Raw genomic sequence first — 23,805 nt, 5'->3', positions numbered from 1 at the left:
CCTCCAGGAGACCCCCCCCCCCAACTCCTGAATGGAGGAGAGCGGGGTTCTCTACCTCACAATCTTTCCCATGCACTGTTTACAAAGTGCTTTCGTGTCCATAATCTTCCCTGACGCTCGGCCTCCTCTCAAGGGACCTGCCAGGGAAGGCAGGGCACTAATGCAGGACACTAATCCATCCGTGGCAGCAGACCACAGCGCCCGCAGCAGGCTGCCCAGAAGGCACCCACCGGGGCCGCTATGACAAGGAAGCCGGGGTGCGCACGCGCATTTAGGAGAGGAACGGGTAGGAGGAGGAAGAGCAACCGCATTCCCGAACTTCTTGAAAAGAGCACGAGGTCAGGGGGCAAAGCCGAAGCACGGGCAGGGGCAGACACCAGGGGCGGGCGCCGGGGGTCTCTGCCTTCACCTGTCCCTGGGCGTGCAAGCTCTCCAGGTCCTCGTCACAGCCTGGCATCTCGTGACCAGAGGGGAGCAGGCGAGGGAACTTCTCAAAGCTCAGTGGCAGGATGTGGGCACTCGGGGAGGAGAGGCTGCTGACACACAGGCCGCGGGGGGGTGGGGGGGGTGGGTCCAAGTGGCAAAGACCCTCAAGGTGGCAAGGGTGCCGCTCCCGCCTCCTCGAGCTGCTGAATGGGGTTTCAGGAGGTGGACGGGACAATGACGCAGGGGCCTGGAAGAGTCTCTCATCAGCCACCTCCCCTCACTACCTGTGTGGGCTACAGACTCCCAACCAGTTTCCCAAGGTGGCCCAGCCCTGGAGTCTCCTGCACTTACTCCAAGATGCCCACCCCCCCTCAGCCCTCAACTCCCTTTTCTGGTTTACAGTTTTTGAGGAGCTACGAGACGCACACGGTCTAAAAAGCACACGGATCATCTTGTCATTCTACTGCCAACAGCCTCCCTCCAGCATCAGCAGCCACTGTGAACAGCTTCCTGTCTGTCCTGCCTGAGACTTTTTATGCACGTCTAAGGCAACACTGCTCCGTATTATTTGCCCGTTCCCCCTCGTCCTCATTCTGCTGTCTTTCCAGAGCTGCCTAATATTCCATTTAAGCAACTCCCCATTGATTTCCGGCCTCTTACTGTTTCACACAATGCTGCCCCCAAGGACTGTGACCGTATGTCATCTCACGTATACGTCCGAGGACAGCCGTGCACGTCAATCCCTAGGCGCCTAGGTCGGAAGTGCAGGCAATTTGCAATTTGGAAAGGTACTGTCAAATAGTCCTCCACGGGGGCTGAACCAGTGGGCTCCCACCGGCCGTGTCCAAGAGTGCCTACTTCCTCACAGCAGCACCGCGGGCTCAACACACTCAGATTTCTGCCCGTACTAAGCAGAAAAGAGTCCCTCACTCCAGTTTTCATTTGCCTTTATCTTCCAGAGAGGACTGAACATCTCTTCCCTGTGTGTCCTTTCTGGGGTACTGTATGTGATCCTGCTCTCCTACTCGATTTCCTCATCAATTTATACAACTTCTTATACTGCTGAAGGGGGCTTTCAGGAGACAAAGGTGACAGTGATGGAGGAGCCTGGAAAATTAGTCCTTTGTCTATGACAGAAGCTGCAAAAGTCCCTCCCAGTATATGTCTTTTGACTCTGCTTATGGTGCATCTTGGCGTGTCGCATGGGCTCTGGGGTGTGGGTTATGGCAAGCCAGGGCGTCCCCACTCCCTCCTGGGGCTGTGTAGTCACTCTCTGGGTCACAGAAACTGTCTCCAGAAAGGAGCTCTGCTGCTCTGCTGTAGTGAACGTGCCCACCCAACAAGCATCTATGCGGATAAGCAACTGCGGCTCATTAAATCAAAAGCTCTGAGACCCCTGACGTAGATGGACATTTCTACCCTGACCCAGAGGAGCCAGGAGGCTCTGAGTCCCAGGCAACCTTCTCATTGGTCGCATCCCGAGCCCACTCCGCTCTGAGTGCCTCGATGCAGTGTCCAACATCCAGTACGAGTCCATTTTTAGGAGGAAAAAGTGGAGACAGTAACCTTGTCACTCTTCAAGAGTCACTGTTCAGGAGGGCTTTCGTCCACACCTGGCACTTCCATCTGTGCTGCCCAAATTCTCAGAGAGAACAGCTTCAAAATGGGTATGTTTCTAGAATATTCTATTCACCACTGACTTCTCAAATACTCACTCAATCTCCTGCAAGAGAACAGCTGCAACGCGCTAGAAACTGGACCAGAACCAAAGCTTGCCCGGTTCCTTCTTTCCTGCAAACATCGTGCCTGGAGAAGCGCAGTCTCTCATTCTGGGTACTGGAGCTGGAAGGCTGAACAGATGCTGGCAGTTCAGGGGTCCACGAACCAGAACCCCTCCTCCAGCGGCCGCCACCTTTCCAGAGCTCTGACCTCCTCAAGCACCAAGCAACACCTGTGGCTCCCTGCCGGCCGCACCCTTCACCCCCACACCGCGACTCGTTCCTGACATGCTCGCGTTAAGAACATTTTATTGCCCCTTGGTTTTCATTATTAATGAAAAGGGACCAGAATGATCTTTCCTAAAGTTCAGAGAGTCTATAAAGACAAGAAGCTGAAATGCCATTTTACTCGTTTTGGAGATGTGTGATACAATTCTGTCTTGTGGCAAAATGAAAAAAGAGAGAAAGTAAGAGGAGGTAACTCTGACCTGCCGCGTGGATTTCAAAGGTAACAGAGCAAAGCACTCGGTGTGATCCCAAACTGGCTCAAACCCCCAACCGTGACCACTCGGAGTCTCCCTGCTGCCCACCCTGGGGCCCATTTTTTCCAAGGCCAGTGCAGACCCCCACGAAGGAACAGAGCACCTGGGAGATACACCTCTCTGGTCCCCACCCTCCCCGAATGTCCAGAATTTTAGAGTCAAGGGCAGAAAATGGGGCCAGTCAGTCTTCTGCTCTAGCTTGGAAATAAGGGAAGCAGAACAAATGAGCCTTTTAAAAGCTTCCAAGCCTCCAGTCTGGAAGCAGATGCCTGCCTGCGTACAAGGCAGGCGAGAAGCCGGAGACCAGAGATCCCGGTTCCACACCACCGACCCAGTGGCTCCCAAGGACGTTCTTCTCTTCTTGTCAAGCACAGACCACTTGACTGAAGGTGGCAGAGCTCTGTGCCGTTGGAAGAGTGGAGGAACAATGATATGTTTGCTTACTGTCACTCAGATTCAAATTGTCCACAGCACCTCCCCAACAGGTACGGCCAGCTAATGAGCTGAATGGCCGGGTGCTTTACCAACGACACCTCGTCGCTGGCATCTCTCGAAGAATAAAGAGGCAGTCAGCCGTGGAAGCGGTGTTCAGCCTGCACAACTGAGCACTGCTGGGCCCGCGCTGATGCCTTAGGCTGCCGCAAGGTCAGAGGCCAAATCACCGCAGGGAGAAGAGCGAAGGGCTCTTTGAAACTCAATGCCTTCTTTAACCTTCCAAGGACTTTGTCAACTAGCTTGAGCTCGGCCGGTCTGCCTGCCCAAAGCATAGGGTTTCAGATGAACCCACCGCGTGTGGTGGTCCTGTCGGGGGCAGGAGAGATGCATCCCTGTGGCTCCTGAACCATTCCGTGAACACAACTAAACCAACATTACTCCAGTCCTTTAGGCTAACCTCCATCGACCAAGAAATTCTCACCTAGTAGGTGAGAACAAACGGCAAATGACGCGTGTGGGGCTGGGAATCCCACACAGCAACACAGCAATGTTGAACTCAAAGCCACCAAGTCACGAACCCGGACTCACTGATATCACGGCAATGCCACAATCCAGTAAGTGTCACAAGATCATGCTGCTGACGACACGGAGAAACTATCAAGGCCTCGGGGAGGCTGGCAGCCTGAGTGCAGGGCGAGGCGGTGCCAGCAACCAGGCAAGCCTAGCTGGGGTCCCCTCCACGCTCACCAAGGCTGGGGCTGTGACTCCACATGGCGCCCTATCCAGCTGCTCAAATCATCCCAACAGCTTCACTCACAAGCCACCCTGGAAATTAAATAAGACAGGCTCTTCCACAGTGAGGGCCTGGAATAAAGCCAGTCTGCCAAACCAGAGCTTGTTACGGCACAGAGTGGCAGGGCTAAATGCACAGAGACTGGCGTCCGGCTGTACTACAGGCCGAGCTGCGGGGGGCCGGCCACTGTATGGGGGCACGCTGGGGCACCTGGCGGAGCATGGTGGCAGCAGCCAGAAGGACAAACCAACCAGAGCATGGCACCGAGAAACACAACAGCTCTGCTCTGAACAGAAGCACTGGGCAGCAAGGGCAAAGGCACCACGGTAGCCCCACCACGGCCACACCTGAAAATTCAAGGCCCTTCATGTGAACATCACACGAAAGGCCATCTTTTCCACTTCTGACAGGCTGCAATGCTATCAGCAGTGTCATCTTTAGGCAGGAAGGGCTCTGACAGTCATATCTATATCCTCACTCACAGATCAAAATATATAAGCTCTAATTAAACTCTAAGAACTCAGAAGCATCCAGGAATAGGCCCAGGCTTATACAGTCAAGGGATCTTTTTTTTGCCAAAGAGGCCCTGGGAAAGGATAATCTCCATAACAACTGTGCTGGGACAACTGGAGAGCCACAGGGGGAAGAGAGTGAATCTCAACTCTCACCTTGTATCATACACACACATTAACTCGAAGTGGATCGCACACCAAAGCCAGAAAGCAAAAACTCTAAAGCTGCTGTAAGAAAACAGAAAACAGAGAAGGAAATCCTTGGGGCAAGCAAAGACATCTTCAAATACAAAAAGAATGAGTCACAAAAGAGGAGGAAAAAAAGAACAAAATGGACATGATCAAAAATTTAAACTTGGGCTTTTCAAAAGGCACCAACAAGAAAATGAAAAAGTAATTCATAGGTTGGGGGAAAATATCTGCAAATCATGTATTTGATAAAGAGCTGTATCTATACAACTCAACAATGAAAAGACACTTTTTTTAGAAAAAAGTGTGAGCAGAAGACTAGAAGAGATACTCCATGAAAGATGTAAGAATGGCCAATAAGCACGTGAAAATATCATCAGTCATCAGGAAGATACAAATGACAAGTACAATGAAATCCTATCACATACACGTTCATATATGGCTAAACCTAAAAACTGAGACTATCAAGTGCAGACCAGGATGTGGAGAAACTGAACCCCCCCCCCCCCCCGCTCTGCTGATGGGAATGACAAATGGCGCAACCACTTGGTGAAAGAGTTTTATAGTTTCTTACAAAGTCAAACACACACACCACGTGTGGCTAAGGCAATCCACTCCCAGGTATAAGACAAAGAGAGAAGGAAGCACACAGGCACACAAAGCCTTCTACTAGCACACGAATGTTCATGGTGGCATTATTCGTAATAGCTCCAAACTGGAAACCCAAACAACTATCGACGGTCGACAGATAAACAAATTGTGGGAGATCCAGAGCACAGAGTAACAGGAGTTAGCAAACTATGCCCGCTTGGCTAAGCCCCACTCAGCCTGCTTTTATTCAACTGTGAGTTCAGAATGGGTTTTATATTTTTAAAGGAGTGGGGGGGGGGGGAGGGATATGTCACAGAAACATGTGTATTTTTGTGTGTGTGTGTGTGTGTGTGTGTATAACTTGACAGGTAGATGTATCTCTACATGGATCAGTCTCAAAGCATCAAGTTAGGGTAAAGAAACCAGACACAAAAGATTACATGCTATCTGATACCATTTACATGAAAATTTCTGAAAGGTAAGAACTTTAGTAACGCAGAATAGATTGCTGGTTGAAAGGAAACTGAAGTTGGGGAGGGGACAGATGCAAAGAGCACAAAGAAACTTTCTGGGGTCATGGACATTTTCTATATTGTGGCTGTAGTGTTGGTTACAGGAGTTGAATGAATTACAATTTGTACAATTCATTAAACTATACACCTAAAATTGATTAATCTTACTGTGTACAAATTATACTTCAAAAAAAGCTGCCCAGGGGCACCTAGGTGGCTCAGGTTAGGCATCTAACTTGGGCTCAGGTCATGGTCTTGGGTTCGTGCATTCGAGCCCCCCATCAGGCTGTCTGCTGTCGGAACAAAAACCACTTCAGATCCTCTTGTCTCCCTCTTTCTCTGCCCCTCCCCCACTCTTGGGCGCCTTCTCTCTTTCTCTGTCACTCAAAAGTAATAAATAAGCATTTCTTAAAAAGCTGTCTAAGAGAAAAATTAATAGAAATCCAGAAATATAAAACCGCCATATGACCTAGTGATTCAACTCCTAGAGGTCGACCCAAGAGGAATGAGAACATACGTCCGCATCAGACTTGCACACAAATGCTCTTAGCAGTACGATTCACTTTAGGCCAAACTGGAGATAGTCCTCCATCAACTGGTGAAGCCACAGACATAAGATGGTACGTCCATACAACGGGTGCACTCTTCAGCAATAAAAAGCAAGTCCTGCTACCTGTTGCCCCATAGAAGAGCTCCAAAAATACTGTGCTAACTGAGCGAAAGGCAGGCACAAGGGACCGTATATTGCAAGATTCCATTTACCCGAAACATCCGGGAAAGGGACAGAAAGCAGATTAGTGCTTGCCTGGGGCAAGAGGGGAGGTGATCAGTAAAGGGGCACAAAGAATCTGATGGGGAAGAATGAAAGTGCTCCAACACAGACTATGAGTGCATCACTCAGTACGTTACCGGAAGTCAGGAACTGTACATTTGAAATGGGTGAGTGTTATAATATGTAGAATATACTCCAGTAGCTTGTTAAAAAAAAAAAAATTTTTTTTTTAGAATGCCTGGGTGGCTCAGTCAGGTAAGTGTCCAATTTCAGCTCAGGTTATGATCTCACGGTTTATGAGTTCAATCAAGCCCCGCATCAGGCTCTGCGATGACAGCACAGAGCCTGCTTCAGATCCTCTGTCTCCCTCTCTCTATGCCCCTTGCCTGCTCTCTCTCTCTCTCAAAACATAAATAAGCTTAATTTTTTTTTAAAAAAAGAGTATAGAAACAGACCCATGCATATATAAACAATTGATTTTTTTTTAACATTAATTCACATTTTGAGAGACAGAGACAGAGCACAAGCAGGGGAGGGACAGAAAGAGAGGGAGACACAGAATCCCAAGCAGGCTCCAGGCTCTGAGCTGTTAGCACAGAGCCCAACATGGGGCTTGAACCCACAAACCGTGAGATCGTGACCTGAGCTGAACTCAGAGGCATAACCAACTGAGCCACCCAGGTGCCCCTAAACAATTGATTTTTGATAGAAGGACAAATAACTCAATGGGAATAGGATAATCTTTTGTCCATATGGAACTGGATATCCATGCAGGCAAAAATGAACCTTGACTTTCACATTACACCATACATAAAAATTAACTAAAAATGAATCACAGATCTTGACGTTAAAGCATACACTATAAACCTCTAGGAGGAAACCTCTCCAACCTTGGGGGAAAAGTAAAGTCTTCACAGACAGGACATCAAAACCATAACCTGTAAAGAAAAAAAAAAAATAGATGGCACCAAATTTAAAATCTTTTTTAAAAGACAACCTAAAGGAAAAGAAAAGGCTAGCCACTTTGGGAGGAAATACAAACACCACACACACCTGACAAAGCATGTGAATCCGGAAGACATAAAGAACTCTTCCAACTCAAGAAGACAATTAAAGAGGCAAAAGATGGCAAGGGCCACTTCACAAAGGCAGGCATGCAAATGGACGATATGCACGTAAAAAGATGCTCAGCAGGATTAGCCATCCCAGAAATGTAAACTCAAACCACTGTGGGATACCACTGTATACACATTAAAATGGCGGACTTTAAAAAGACCCAGAATACCAACTGCTAGCGCCCATACTCAGCCACTGCATCTCTCACTGCTGATGGGGGCGTGAAATAGTACGACCACTTTGAAAACCAGTTTGGCAGTTTCGTATGGAGACAGACATCCACTTACCATATAACCCAGCAACTCTACTCCTAGGCATTTACCCAAGAGCTACAGAAACATACGGACTCGCACCCAAACATTCATAAGAGCTTTAAGGGTAATAGCTCAGAACTGGAAACAGCCCGGAGCCCATCCGCTGGTGGATGGACAAACTGAGATGCCCCTACACCATGGAATACCACTCAGTAATAAGAAGGAAATAAGCCCTGATATGCACAGTGACTTGGATAGAGCTCAAAAACATTATGCTGAGGGGAAGACCAGACAAGAGAGTGTGTACTGAAGGATTCCATTTTATTTATATAAAACCCTAGGGAAAAAAAAAAAATCTCATCAGAAGCAATGGAAGGCAGACCAAGGGATGCCCCAGAGTCGGACTGGCTGGGAACAGGGCACACGGGAACCTTCTGGGGCATTGCAAATGTTCTACAATGTGGTGATGCCCACAGTGTATGCCTGCCAAAAGTCGCATTGTACAAGTAAGTGCATTTTATTTTAGGTAAATGATACCTCAATAAAGCTGACTTAGAAAAAGAAGTTGTTAGAATTTTTAAAACGAGGAGTGGAGCTGGAGGGAGCCAACAGTGATTGAGCGGGGGCTCTACGTTCTCTCTCTGCTCAGTTAGCAGCTGAGACCAAAGGGAAAAGCAAGACCTGAGAATTCAAATTCAACTTTAAAAAAAAAAAAAAATTTTTTTTAATTCAAATTCTAGTTCGTTAACATACAGTGCGATATCGGTTTTAAAGAGAATTCAGTGATTTGTCACTTACATACGACACCCAGCGCTCATCACAAGTGCCCCTTTCTTTTTTTAAGTTTATTTATTTTTTGAGAGTGCAAGCACTAGTAGGGGAGAAGCAGAGAGAGCGGCAGGGCGGGGGGGGGGGGGGGCGGGGGGTGCACGGAGAATCCCAAGCAGGCTATGAGCCACCAGCACAGAGCCAGATGCAGGGCTCGATCTCACAAACTCGTGAGATCATGACCTGAGCCAAAACCAAGAGTCAGACACTTAACCGACTAAACCACCCAAGTGCCCCATCAAGTGCCTCCTTAATATCCATCACTCACTTCGCCCATCTCCCACCTACCTCCTTCCATCAGTTTTCAGTTTGTTCTCTATCATTAAGAGTCTCTTGTGGTTTGTTTCCTTCTCTTCTCTCCCCCCCCCCTTTCCATATGTTCATCCGTTTTGTTTCTTCAATTCCACATGTGAGTGAAATCATATGCTATTTGTCCTTCCCTGACGGACTTATTTCACTTAGCATAATACACTCTAGCTCCAACCACATCATTGCAAATGGCAATGTTTCATTCTTTTTGATGGCTGAGTAATATTCCGTTATGTGTATGTATATACTACATCTTTATCCACTCATCAGTCGATGGACATTTGGGCTCTCTCCATTGTTTGACTATTGTTGATAGCGCTGCTATAAACATTGGGGTGCATGTCTGCATTTTTGTATCCTTTGGGTAAATACCTAGTAGTACAATCGCTAGATCATAGGGTGGTTCGATTTTTAGTCCAAATTCAACTTTTAAAAATGCCCTCTGGTAAGTTATGATACATACAAAACAATATAACATTTATATGTTATGAAGCGTAATAATAAAATCAGCAATTCTAAACCCACCTACCTTACCAGCTAAAGCTTTCCAAATACCACTGCAACTAGCCGTGTGCTCCTCTGCACCCAGAGGTAACCATCATCCTGAAGTCAGTGTTCATTCTAACTCAGACTTTCTGTGAGATACGAAAAGCTGGGAACGTGGGCCCCCAGGACAAGGACTGCATTTCTCAGCCTCCTGTAGAGGCAGGTGTGGCCATGTGACCGAGTTCCCGCCAGTGGGCAGGAAGTGAAAATGATGGGGGCAATTTCCAAGAGGTGGGTCCTTTACTCTCCTTCTCCTCTCACTCTTGCTGGCTGGACAGCAGATGGGAGGGTGGGAGTTGGGGAAGTCACGCTGGAACACAAGACAGATGCCAGCCAGGTGTCAGAGATGCAGAGCAGAGAGTCTCGGCTACCTACATGACCATAACCGAGAAATACTCTTCTGTTTCATTTGGGTCACTCTTATTTGGGGTTTTCTGTTATTTGTTGAGGAATCTTATAAAATGAACACAGTGCACTGTGAGCAAAGATATAATCCTACCTACCACCAACACCAAAGACACCTTCACTGGCCGAAAAAACCTAGGGAATGGATCTCTTCACTTGGTTCCTGCCTGGGACACTGGCCTTCCTCGGTATCTACGAATGGCATTTATGCGGCACCCGCATGGCTCCACTATGGGTGTGGCACAAAGCAAACAGAACGGATGGGGTGCTCACTCCTGAAAAGCTGCTATTCTAAACCAGTCACTTGGACAAAAGGAGGACAATGTAATTTCCTAAAAGTTAGAGAAATGTTTTCTTCAATACACAAACCAGTAACTTCTATATAAGCAAAAAGTGAGATGTGTCTTCAGAAATTCCAAAAGCTCTCACCATTCACCCCAAGCAAGATGGCATGGGTTAGTCTTTACTGTCCTTCCCCAAGCACTGGTATTCCCTCTAAGTGGTTACATGGCCTCCTGAAGGCAAGGCCCGTCCTCTGCTCCCACGGCCTGCACGGCCGAGCACACAGAAGGTCCCATTCGCTGGTTCCCCGGGAAGCTCCTCCCAACTGATGGTAACACAAGACAGCCTTTTAATTCTCGGGCACATTTCCACCACCATCTATCCACTCAACAAGCACTTCTAGAGCACCTGCTAAGTCACAGCCTTGGGTAACAGATTAAAAAAACAACACAACACAACAAAAACAAACAACCTGCCTCTAATCCAAGGAACTCATGATTTAATAGAAAAGACAGTGAATAAACATTAAAGTGAGCAGGGCTGAGCAGGCCAAGGGGAACCTCCATCCCACTGGAATGCAGGCATCTGAAAGAGTCCCTAGAGGGGCTGGCAGCTGACCCCAATCCCAAAGAACAGCAACGAGCTGGCCAGGCAAAGAAGAGGAGAAGAGCTACAGGCAGAACATGTGGACCACCGCCTCATCCAGCACACTCCCAGAATGTCTCCCCTAGCTCCCCACGCAACATCTTCTCAGATGATACAAATGGTTTTAATATTAGTCTAAGAACAGGATCATCAAACAGGTAATACAGCCTCAAAAATAATCCGATGACGCATCTTGAAGAGAAATACTCAGTGTGCTCTTGACTGTTCCTCCGTGAGGGTGATGACCTGGCTGCCACCTCCCACGCCAGGCCTCTCTTCTGGCACTGCCATCCCAGGCTCCGGCCACTGAACATCACACGGCTTCATGTCCACACGCCTTTGCCTTAGCCTGGATGCTCTCGTCCATCTTGGTTGGTCAATGAACCAATCACCCCTCCCCCAGGCCCTTCACACCCAGCGAAGCATCCCCTGTTCTATGAAGTGCCGCTTTGCCTCGTCTGTGCCACTGGCCTCACCCGGATCTACCTCAGAGGCACTGCTCTTTGCTTAACTGCCTCTCCGGCTGGACAGGAAACACAGGAGACGGCAGATAGGCCTTATTAATCTTTTCGTCCCCGGGGTCTAGCACAGTGCCTGGCCCATAGCAGGAATATAGTAAAAAGTGCTTGCTCACTGAATGAAGATAATCGAGGGTAAGTATATGCTACTAAACAGGTCTATGAAGAAGCAAACTAAGACCATGCACTCTCAGGATTTCTAATCAAGGTGTCAAAGCCTTTCATCACTCACACATTTACACCCTAACTGAAGCTATAGGTCCGTCTGTGAAAGACCTAAATTGGTTACCAAAGACAGTGAGGGAAAATATTTAAGCCTAGGAAAAACATATGACCCTACAAAATTTACGCTGGCCCTGCCTAACTCTCAAAGCTACCTTGCTTCTTGTTTCTTTGGGAGGAAAGAAGAAAAATCAGCCTGGAACAAACCAATCAGTCGAGCATTCAGCAGAACTTTATGTTTGGGCCTGGGCAGGCACCACAGATGTCCACACATACTGATCCCCGATTCAACGTCGAACAAAAAGAAAGCAAAACGAGAAGCAGAGAACGTCAGATTTCCTCTCGAATCCCAGCCTGACTTTTCCTGAGCTCTGCCCGACTTTCCTTTCAGCCCTGACAACACGGGTTTATTCTCACACCAGGTGACACCGAGTTTCCCTCGGTGTCAGCCTCCTACTGCTTTCACAAAGCCTTCTCTGACTTCTCTAGCCCACATTAATTTTTCTCTTTTCTGCATTCTTACAAAATTTCTTGTCTGTGTAATTAATTTTGGCATTAAATCACAATGTCTTATACTATTATCTTTTCTTAAGAGTTTATCTTCTCTCTCCCAGAGAACCTACAGGATCTTGAAGGATCACGTTTTGTATCTCTGGCGATAGTGTACTGAGTATACGATAGGTGCTTAATAAATGCGGACGGATTGATGCCGGCAGGTGTCCAAGTTCTCTTTGCTGACACACAGGCCATTGACTACCATCTCGAGGTCAACCACATTCACCAAAGAGCCGAGACACCAAAAGAGGCACCGAGTGGGACATCTGCCATGAAGCAGAAGGGCCGGCAAGACCAGAGGTGATCATTCAAGAGCAGTGGGCTCCCGGAGGTGGTCTTGAAAAAGCTATCCTTCCCCGAGGCATGAGCATCTGGGGCTGTGCCCAGAGAATCCCATTTTCTAGGCTTGGGTTCAGAGATGGAATGTCTGTCCTTAAAGAGCCAAGACATGGGAAGGCAAGGGCTCTGGATGTAAAATGGGCAGGAACACACATGAGCGGAGGCCATAAATCCCTCCCGGGACGCAGACAATGCCTCAGTGATAAGCATGCAGATTGCACACCTAGTTCAGAAACTCCCCTGAGTTTGCTTGTAATTAAGGGGGTTAGAAAGGTAAAAAAAATATATAAACCCAATTAATCATTTAAATATTTAAAGTCAGATTTTTTCCTCACTCCAGGATTAGTATATTTCATAACGCCAGCAGCAGACAGCCCTGGTTTTTACTGGGGTTCATTTTAGAGCATGTTTAAACTAGTCAGATTGAGTGATGCTTCCAGCAACTAATCGCATGTCAAATAAAAGATATTTTATGTAATAAATTACCGCTACAAGTAATTCAAATGTCATTTATCAGTTTTATTATCAGTCAGGCAAAGTCTTGTTTCTCTATATTAATCAAAATCAAGCTTTTTTTTTTTTTTTTTTTTTTTTTTTTTTTGAGCAGTTTTGACACCTCTTGGCAAAAGTACAGAAGTGTAGAGGTAGAGTCACCCCCGGAGCTGAAAGGAGCGGGTGCGGCAGTACCAGAGGGATGAAGCTCAGCAGTGACAAGTAGAAACTTCAGGGATTTAAAATTGCCACTGCCATTGTTTTTACACTAGCGTCAAAGCAGGAAGGAGTCTGTCTCTAAGAAGATGTATTTTATTTTTAGGGCTGGGAGTCTCTTAAAAATACTCCTACCTAAATACCTAAACATGTAATGCTTTTTCTCAGAGAGACCTGGACAGAAGAATAACTTAAATGACAGTCCTGCCCGCCCCCCCAGCTCTTTCTTTCGCCTCTTTCAGAAAGACCAACAGTGTAAATGACCCTCTGTGTCTACCAAAAGTAGGCACATGCATGATGTTTCAGGCCAACTCTGTGACCAACCAGAAGAATCTGTTCTGAGCAAGAAGTTTCCAAGTAGCTGAGAGACCTGCTTGGTTTTAAGCATGGAGAAAACAGCTGGAATAGAACAGATGTGCGTCTTAGAAAATTCTACACCCCAGCTGCCACTGCCTGTCCTCAACAAATGCCATTAAATGGCTGGGCCCAGGGACACAACCAAAGAAAAAGTGTGGAGAGCTGGCCTTTGGTTAAAAGGAAACACGAAGAGCATGTTTAGTGACCCAAGAAAAACACGATAGATCGGAAAGAATACTGGCCAGGAAGGAGGAGTGAGTCCTAGGCTGACAAGTAGTTGCTACTGACTCAGAAGCTCCAAGACAAGGCTCACTGCTGAGCACCATTTCTCTGGTCCCAGAGGTCACGTGACACCGGTGTTCCGCTGGACAAGGTGACCACGGATGAGGTGAAATTGACAGCGTGCTACTTGGCCTCACCCATTCAGCCTCACCCAGAAAGCAAAAGAAAGGGCAGATCTAAGTGAGGTTTGTGACACCCCGGGCCCCTGTGATGCCGGGGCCAGTGAGGAGGACAGCAAAGCAAGAGCCGGAAGGTAGCTCCAGACCACGTGGTAAGGGTCCAATCAAGCCTGGCATTTAAAGCTAGTCCTTTCAAAATCTGATAGGCACTGTTTTAAATTAACATGTTTTGAAAAACTAAAACTTCTGAGATAGACAATTAAAATGAAGACAATTATAGAAAAGGCGTCTCGAAAGACAACAGATCCAAGGCTGAGTTACGTTGAAGACACGAAACTGGAGCTATTTTCCATCACTCTGAAGTCAATTTTAACCATTTTTAGACTTTTTATAAGTGATTTAAAGAAGGGGTTCTGGCTGTATTTTTGAAGGTTTGGACACTCATTACTACTTTGACGAACCTTTATTCCTAAAACAGCTTCACTTAAAAACAACATGGGTCATGTTCTCATGTAACAATTAAAAGCTACATTCAAAAAGGACCTTTACATTCAATCTGAAATTCTCCAACAGACTGTCAACGCATAAATATACATGGTGTAGCCAGGACGAGGAAGGGAGGGAGGGAGGGAGGGAGGGAGGGAGGGAGGGAGGGAGGGAGGGAGGAAGGATGGAAGGAAGGAAGGAAGGAAGGAAGGAAGGAAGGAAGGGGAGAAAGGGGGTGGGTGGGAGACACCGCCTTAAATCTACTAATATTAACTTTAAAAAATAAAATTAGGAGAGAAGTTATTTCAGTGAGCAAACGAGAATGCAGTCATGAATCAGACGTTCATGTTCTTATTCGTGCAAGAGTGACGGGCAAACGCATGATGTAAGAAACTGGAAACAGAACCAAGAAACACTTCTACAGATTCTTGCTTGTAACCCAAATGTATGAAACAACACGATAAACTCATTTATTCTGGTCCCTTGTCTCTGCTCACACCCTGGTCACATATTTAAAAGTTTGTCTAGGAGGGGATCTGGGTGTGTCACGTTCTTTTGGAAAAACCCAAGAGCCATCTCCTCATCCCGGGCTCTACTCTTGCTTGCGGAGTCTGGGAGGTGGAAGCCCTGCTCTGTGGCCGGAATCCTCAACCCCAGTCAAGGTTACAGCAGGCGTTTGAGCGGGTGACTTACTGTACGGCTGAGAAATGAGGTGAGGGGGCTGGACAGGAACCACCTGTGTGCCCGGCCCCAAGGACGGAGGCTCTTCGGCAGCCGTGCCCGACTGCTGGAAAGCCAAATCGATCTCTTCATCCGTCAGCCCTGGGGGAGAAGAGGACATAATTGCAGGTGAATACCTTTTGCCACTGTCCATGGCCGCAACGAAATCTTCATTGAGAAACGACCCCTAGAGCCACAGACTGCCTAGCATCCTGGTAAGTTTCCTCCCCGATTTCGGATTCTCCGGAACCTCTCCGGTTGCAATTTAACCTTAAGCGACAGAATATTAGCCTCAACACTGCTTCCAAATGTGGCTCATTCAATTTCCTTAATTTATCCTTGAGTTTATTGCTGCTTCTGAAGTCGCTCCGTACTGCAATTCTCCATTCTTCCCCCGAAAACAGATACCATCAACTGCAAATGTGGCTCATTTTAATCTGTAATGGTGTTAAAAAAAGAGGGGAAAAAACTAACAATAATGCATGAAAACAGACAGGGAAACAAAAAACTAATTATTGGGTGAGACGACTAATTAGTCTCGATCGTTTCCGAAGACGGGAATAATTTGCTTTATTTTATGACAAATGCAGAAATAAAAAGAAAAATCAGGACTGACTGTGATTAGTATGAATGGGATATAGAATGTAAAGAAGAAAATAAAACAAGAAAACAGATCAAAACCAGGCCAGGCCCAAACTTTCAGACGGTTATTGCCCCAGCCTAGCAGAGGCTGCCTGTACCGCCTTTGGCTGGCTTTTCTGCTTCCCTTTGTTTTAATCCTCCTGACACTGAAGCACACTGCGCTCGGGACGGACGGCAGGGAGTAGCAGGGCGCCATCTGCAGTGGCTACAGCGTGGGGAGAGGATCTGCCCGTGGAAGAATACAAGGCCGGCGCGGGGGGCACCGCGGGGACCCCATTTCCCGCGGGCACACACGGCTGAGGCCGACAGGGGCCGCCGGCTCTGGGGGAAGAGGACGAGGGTGCCAACCAACCCGGAGCAGAGGAACGGAGTGTGGCGCACAGGCGTGAGAGAAACTTCCCCGCGGGCCGGGCCCGAGAAGTGGCTACAGGGGGTACGAAAGTGCTCGGGCCGCCAAGAGCGGGAGCAGCGGCGGGGAGGTCACGGCCAGCCCACGAAGGCCACCCTGGCCGGCCGGTGCTGCTCCAGGAATCCCAGGATCCAGTGCGGCCGCCACATAAGGCTCTGAAACGAGAGCCGAGAGCTTTTCCCCATCTGGTCGGCAGCTCTCCATTAGAGGCCACATCATGGTGTATCTGCCCCTGGGGGTGCATCAAGTACAAGGAGCTTCAGAGGATCAGCATCTTCCAGAGCCTGGTGCCGCATGCTCTGTGCCGAGGGGCTAATAGATGGGGCACATTAATGCTCCGAAGCACAGCGCCGCCCCACACCTCACGGGCCTGTAGTTGGCCGAGCGCCTCTCCAACTTTTCAGGCCCTACGCAAGTAAGTGGTCAGGGAGGAGGCCCGAACTACTCTGCACGGCCCCGGACCCTTTGTTCCCCTCCCTATGCTGAGCGGTTGAGGCCTGTCCCCATTTAACACTGCAGCTCTGCCCCTTCCCCCTCCACACACAGAGGAGCCAGCCAGTGGTGGGCAAGGCTACCCTGCTGTGAAGCCTGAACGCTGCTGGGGTGGCCCCCGGCGCACCCCGCTCTCAACAGACTGATGTGGCAGATGAAAAGGCTGGCGCTGAGCGCTTTCAGATACAAAAGCTACCTCTGAGTATGTGGGGGGCTATACGGGACGTTCCTCCTCCCAAATGGCCCAGCTTGCTCCCAAGGCCTCCCGAGAGAAAAGGGCAGGATAGAAGGAAAACCCCTGAACCCTGAGCGTGTGCTTCTCGGGCTCCATCCAGCCCGAGAGTGCCTGCCAGTCAACCTCCAGAGAGGGAGGGGAACCCCTTCCAGGGTTCCAGCAGGAAAGGCCCACTCTAACCGGCTCATCATCAGCCGCTTGCTTGGAGAAGTGCGTGCACGTGCGGCGTCAGCACGGGCTGATGGTCACTGGGACACTACGGAATTTCATAAACCTGGTGGTTCGTGTGCCTTGTCAGCCGCTGGCTGCAAATGAGGATAATTTTCCCAAAAGGAGCATTGAGTTGCATTCTCATTTTCCCTTCTGGCTCTTTCAAATATAAACAAGTACGATAATGTTTAGCGCTGGGGAAATCTACAGTAAGTCACGGGCTGTGCTGCGGCCCCGAGAGCTGCAGCTGGTTAAAGGGACAGCACTCCCTGCCCGCTGTCCTGCCCTCTGGCCCCGGGCTTTTACGGAGCCTATTTTCCTAATAAAACATGTTCCTTGCATTATTGCAGCCGAGCCCACCAGTGAGGCTGCGGTTAAAGGGCATCAGCACTTCCTTCCGAGCTCTTGTTTTTCAGAGACCTTATCATTTGATGCTCTAAATTTACATTGGCTGGAATTCTGATATCCTTAATCCTCCAGAGGGCCGGGACTTTGATTTAGTTACATAAAATGAATCACTTTTCTTCTTGTAAAAAAAAAAAAAAAAAAAAAAAAAATCAGTATTTTCATGATCTCACTGAATAATATAATTTCAGAGCTGGACCATTATCCCAGCCATTGCATTCATTTAACAGATAAAAAACAACAACTAAGACCCAAGCAAGGTGAAAACATGCCTCTGATCATACCAGTTAGGGCGTGGTGCTGCCTGCTGACAGCCCAAGGCTTTGGCCACCCTCCCCCCGCCCCCAGCACAGAAACAACACAGGGTAGGCTCCGAAATTCCAAATTCCGTCCTAAGTCTTCAAGCTTGTGAGAGGTTGAGAGAAGCACTAAATGGTCTTTCTCACCCTCATGCTGGCAGCCCAGCCTCAGGTAAGAGCCGACGAATGGTGTTTTGGGGCTATGCCAAAACAACACGGGAAGCCGACGCCTGGATCCTATCTGCAAATGACACCTACACAACTTTTTGAACGACCCCAGAGGGACAAGGGTCGAGGGTCCCTGCCTCGTTCTAATAGTCTAACTCCCAATAAATCCTAAGCCCTCACACAGACTGGTGCCTGTGCCTCTCTTGGTGTCCTCTCCCTCTGAGTGCCCCAGCCCCAGTGGGGAGGACAGACCAGGTTCAGGACTCTGTACACTCAGGTAATTCATTCGGGACTCTCAGAGCCTCGGCAGGAAGGGGGGGGGGTCATCTCTTTCAGGACACAACACTTACCTCCCCAGTCATGGGCTCCTGGTGCTGAAACAACCCTGACTTCAGGGAAGAGGGACTGGGGCACAGGACCCACATGCAGGACATCCAGGTTCCCACCCACCCCCACGAGACAAACGGCAGAGAGCTTAGATGGAGACCTTGCAGAATCCAAAAGGTTAAAAGGAATAATAAAGGAAACCGCCAATTGGAAGTGAATTATATTTGCCTGTGAACGCTGAGGCACTGGCTATATTATAAAAGGCATCTCTTTGCGTTGTTTACCATCACCCTGACTAATGCAGACCTTTTTTTTGTTGTTGTTGTTTTAAATAATCTCATGCAAATTAGACACACACACTTCCTTCCAGTTGATTGCTATCTGCAAGGAATAATCTAACCGCAGAGGGACCCGAGCAAGGGCTGAGCAGAGCAGACACGGGGGGTGAAGGGTGTCACCGTCCTGTGGCAGGCAAACTCCTCCCCTCCCCTAGCTGTCTCAAGTCTTCCGTTAGCTGCTGCCTTTGGGAGAATTAGCCAATTTCAATAAAGCCGAAAATCTTCCTTAGTTGGGGTGTCAATTTGCATCATCTGATATCACCAGCCCTTTGCATTTAGATGCTTTCAGTAACTTCACCCCGCCACTTGCCAATTCCAAGAGCTATCAGCCCTGGTCTGCGACAATTAAAATGTATTGCTGATAGAGAGTAAAACTAAGAAAGTCCCGCTCAGTGATTCCATCCACTGAGCTCGCTTTAGCCAAGAGGAAGAGAACGGGGCGAGGGCACCTGTCCCAAGTGAGCGGGAGGCCAGGCGCCTCCCTCTGACAGGCACTGCCATTTCACCCGTAAGACCACCGCTGCCTGACGGGCCAAACCAAGAGCTCTCAGTTCTGATCGTGCAGGTGAAGGTCGTGCGCACCGGGCATCGGAATCGGGGTGGACTTGCTGTTCTTTCCCTTCTCCGGAATCTACTTTCAGAACCAGTGCCCTTCCCGAGGAGGCGGCTGCTGCTCTTGTGCAGAAGGTGGGGCAAGGATTTCTTTTCCAACACTTTCTCCAGGGTGGGATTCTTTTAAAAGAACTCAGCGAGCAAGCTACAAGCTATTGATTGATAAAGCCCCATGTTACTGCCGCAGCAGCTGAAGTGATCGGCCTCGGGGCGGCCACACCTGCTTATTTGTATCCCCGAGAAGACGATTTGTTTTCTTTTTCTAAAGGTTTCGGTTAAAATGCAAACAAAACCAAACCGTTGACTCTGGGAGCCGCAGCCTACTGGCTGGGAGCCGCTGCTGCGGGTCCTTTTGCAGGGACTCAGACAAAACTGGGCACGGGGAAGAGCTGCCTTTTTCCTGCGGGACTGGCTGTGCAAGGGCTTCTCAGAATAAGTCACCTCAATGTTGTCCTCAGTGACCGCTGAGCACTGCCACGGGGCCTGGCCCTGTGCAGGTGAAGCAGAAAGACAGATGACAGCAGACAGCAGCACTGTCTGCGTCTTTTAGGTCAAACAACAACCGGGACAGCAGGGCTAGGAATAGTTTGGAAATGAGCAAGGTAATGAACACCCAACGGCACCTTCCAGCCTGGCCCGAGTTTTATAATAAAAATGTCAAGTCTGACTGGGATCAGGGAACAGGGCCAGAGGGCCAGCAACGCAGGGTGGCAGTTGCGGGCTGGCCACTCTGGCCATCTGCCTCCCCCATCACAGTCCCTCCGTGTGTAGGACTCGGGTGATTCATCTGGGACGCGCGGAGACCGTGCGGGGGTCACCTCTCTGAGAACACAACTAGTTATCTCCCCATGCACACACACACTCTGAGAGGAGATGAGGCAGAGAAGACAGCTGGCTAAAAATACTCCCCAAATTAAAAGAAAAATCAACTCTCTCAGAAAAGGCTAGGGGAGGGGAAAGGGGGGAAAAAGTATTTTTATTTTATTTTATTAACATTTTGTTGGAACAGTAGAGTACAATAAGGACTCTCAGAGCCTCTAAAAGTCGTTGGATGACCTGTAGACCCCTATTTCCCAGTGCCTTGTATAAAATTGAATTTTTTAAACATAAATTACACGTAATGACGACACTGTAAAAACTAACAGTAATGGAAAGCTGTGCTGTATTTCATTAGCCTGTATTATTCCGTGCCACCTGATCCAGCCGGGCCTTGTTTATGAGTTAGTGTGTTAGCAGATGCCGATGGAAGCATTTGCTTCGACCTTGCTCTTCTCATTGGGGCATGAAATTACGACGGCAGCACCTTGATATTACAGCCATAAATACAGTAAACTGCAAATTTAAGCCAACGGCTCCTATTGTCTCTGAACATAAAGCTGATCGGTATTTATTTAAAAGGAGAACAAAAAAAATATTATATATCACCTTGTTTATGGGGCTTCCCCCACCCACTTTCTTATCCCCTCCCCCAGCCCCCCAACCTGTCTAATTCACTTGGTTAAAATATTAAGCAAATAAGCCAAGTGCTTTCTCCTCTACTGATTAACTATTCCCACGCAGTGCAAACAGTTTTTGAGAAAACTAGTTGCAAACATCACCAGCCCCGAATGAAACAGTTTTTATAAAAATTGATCTGATGGTAGGGCTGGTTCCCACCATCCTGATACTGATACGGAAATTCGGGAACAAGACATGAGACTTCCCTGTCTCCTTAAATGAGGAAAGTTCAGACAACAGGAGAAAAGTTGCTGATGATGTCCTGAAATTGAACGTCCTCTCAGTACCCTTCTAAAAATCGTTAGGTAGAAATGCTATTTCAAAAAGCAGCAAAACACTGCCTCCTGCCACCTAAGGGAAGAAAGAAAGATATCTCATCGAGAATATAATTCTCATCTCAACACAGGGAGCCGGGGACCTCTCATTAAAACTTGCACCCACCCCCTCCTCATCCCAGTGAACCATAAAGACAATATATCCTTTAAATACATTAAATGTGCAAGAAAAATAAACACAAAGACAAAAGGACACTGGATATCACCCAGCCACGTCTCCGAGTATAAATCACCGAGTAAAAAGCCAGTGCAAAACGTATTGCACGGCTAGCTTCAAGACTGAGGAACCGGGCAGCCCGGCTCCACTGGAAGTCTGAAGAGAGACGGCAGTGGGAGAGGATCTCTCCGTCTCAGAGAGGCAGACGAGAGGCGTAAAAACTCAGCCCAGTCCAAGTTTGGAGGTTTCAGACGGTTAGTGGTGAGAACGCCAGCACACAGCAGTGGCGAGCTGTGCTGTCGCTACCAATAGAGCACGCAGAAGGACCGTCTGGGCGGTGAATGAAATGCAAGTTGGGGGGAGCAGTTCCCTCCCAAATCGGGCAGGCTGGGGCCACGGGATCCAGAGCTCTGTAGTATCAAAGACGGAGATGACCGGGTTTTGTACGTTTGCTTCGGATACGGTGTTCCACAAGCCAGACACACTGTACTCCCTTGGAGCCCTAAATTACTTCAGCCACACCAGTCACTGAGCTTAGCTCCTTCCGCATAAGGAGGAAACTTCCCTATAAAATTTATTGGGCTTCTCTGGGGAGTAGTATAACTGGTGAACAAGACAGAAGTGAGCTGCCCCTCTGTGTAACACAAATTGAGATCTCTCATATGAAAGACTGGGAGGGTTTCCAATCAGCATCCGTGACGTCTATTTTTAGATCTATAGTCTAAAGGGTGGTTTTTTTTTTCTCCCCTTTTAATCCCTCTCCGCTAAATTAAAAACAAAAACAAAGAGGAGTTGATTTTGTTATTTGATCATCAATTCCGAAGGATTAACAGCATTGCAAATATTGTTGCCGGCTGTCATGGACCGCAGTGTCTGAGCCAGTAGGTCCTTGGCAACAGGCTGAGAAGTCGGCCCTCCCACAGTGCACCGAACAAGTCCTGGGGAACGAGCAGTATCTTTAAGGACCAAAGGGTGTGATAATCAGGAATCACAGCTACCTGAATGCCAAGGGCCAGGTAAGCCAAAGGTATGTTTGGGCATATGCAGAAAAGCCAAATTAATAAACGTTTTCAACGATACTTGCTGGAATCCTGCTCCTGTTTTAGAAGAAGCAGTGAAGTGTGTTTAAAAAAAAAAAAAAAAAATTCACCTTTGACAGCCAAACCAAGAAATTCAGATCTGAGAGAAAAGTTAGAGTTCATCTGGTCTATCTCCTATTCTTATTCTTTCCCTTTCCTTCTGTTTTAAAAATCAAGAGAAAAGGACTTGGAGAGGGACAGTGACTTACTTACCCACAGCCCATGGTGAGCCCCAGAGGCAGAACCAGATTCTCAGCGCCATGTTTGGGGGTGGGGGGGGGGCAGGGTCAAGCAGGGAACGAGCCTGCTCCTCTCTACTATCGGACACAGCTAGCACATTTTTACTAAGCAAACTCTTAGAATCAATCAATCGCCTCAAAAAAAGAAGAAAAACAAAAAGAATATATATGGAGCCCAGGGTGAAAACGTGAAGGATATACAGAGCCTCTATGTGCAAACAAAACAAAACACACACACACACACACACACACACACACACACACACACACACACACACTTCTACTTAGTTGTGTGTACTTGCATAAAATAGAGAGGACACAGGAAATACTGGTTACAAACAGGGAGGGGACTGGTAGCTGGGGACGGAGACTGAAGGCACTTTGTTCACTGTCTATCCTTATGAAATGTATTCCATGTGAATATATTTCTGATTCAAAAGGGATGATTACTTTTTAAGAACAAAGAGAATATTTGGAGGGGGGAAACCCTGAATCCTGAGCAAAATCACTTATAATGGCTATCCTCATTTTCTCGAAGAGAAAAACCAAGACACAAAAAGGTACAGAGATGTGCCCAGAAACTGGGATTAGAATGATATCCACATTTTCTAATTTCTTGTTTAACTCATTGTGGCTATAACCACAGCAGCCAAGTACAAGGTGGCTTTCTTTCTTTCTTTCTTTCTTTCTTTCTTTCTTTCTTTCTTTCTTTCTTTCTTTCTTTTTTTTTTTAAATGTGTGTTTTTAAAAGGCAGGCATCTGTTCTATTTTGACACATCCTGGCCGCCCAAATGTTTCTTTCAGCTCTAAATATTTGCTTCACCAATGGAAATGTTTCCATCACTGCAACAAAACAAACATTTGCTTTGGGATGGCAGGGACAGCCATACGCTGTTTCATATGTTACTGATTTGGGAAACAACTCTACTGTGGGACCCAAATCAAGGGGGAGATTTTTGTTCCTTAAGGAAAACGCTGGCACAAGAGCTCAATATATCGAGACGCACTCCTCAGTCACCCAGCTAAACTGTGATGCCGGTTCATTTGGGGTTTTCTTTAACATCCTGAATCTTAAGTATAAGATCAGAAGGCTTATTGTTTGGCATTCAACTTCCTAAAGCTTTCAATTACCATGCAGCTATCAGATGTTTTTTAAGTCCTCATATTACCCTGATATTAA

At 47.7% G+C, this 23,805-nt stretch overlaps 1 protein-coding gene across 1 annotated transcript in view; it reads right to left on the bottom strand.

The window, feature by feature from the left end:
• PEX14 (peroxisomal biogenesis factor 14) overlaps positions 1-23,805 on the bottom strand; it is a 143,447-nt gene that overhangs the window by 12,883 nt on the left and 106,759 nt on the right. The window contains exon 4 of the mRNA XM_042993795.1: positions 15,155-15,283. Within this exon, the coding sequence (XP_042849729.1) occupies positions 15,155-15,283 (129 nt within the window). The remainder of the gene's footprint in view (positions 1-15,154; positions 15,284-23,805) is intronic.

The sequence above is a fragment of the Panthera tigris genome, chromosome C1 (assembly GCF_018350195.1).
Source record: "Panthera tigris isolate Pti1 chromosome C1, P.tigris_Pti1_mat1.1, whole genome shotgun sequence".
Taxonomy (NCBI): Eukaryota; Metazoa; Chordata; class Mammalia; order Carnivora; family Felidae; genus Panthera; species Panthera tigris.
This window is presented reverse-complemented; position numbering and strand designations above follow the sequence as displayed.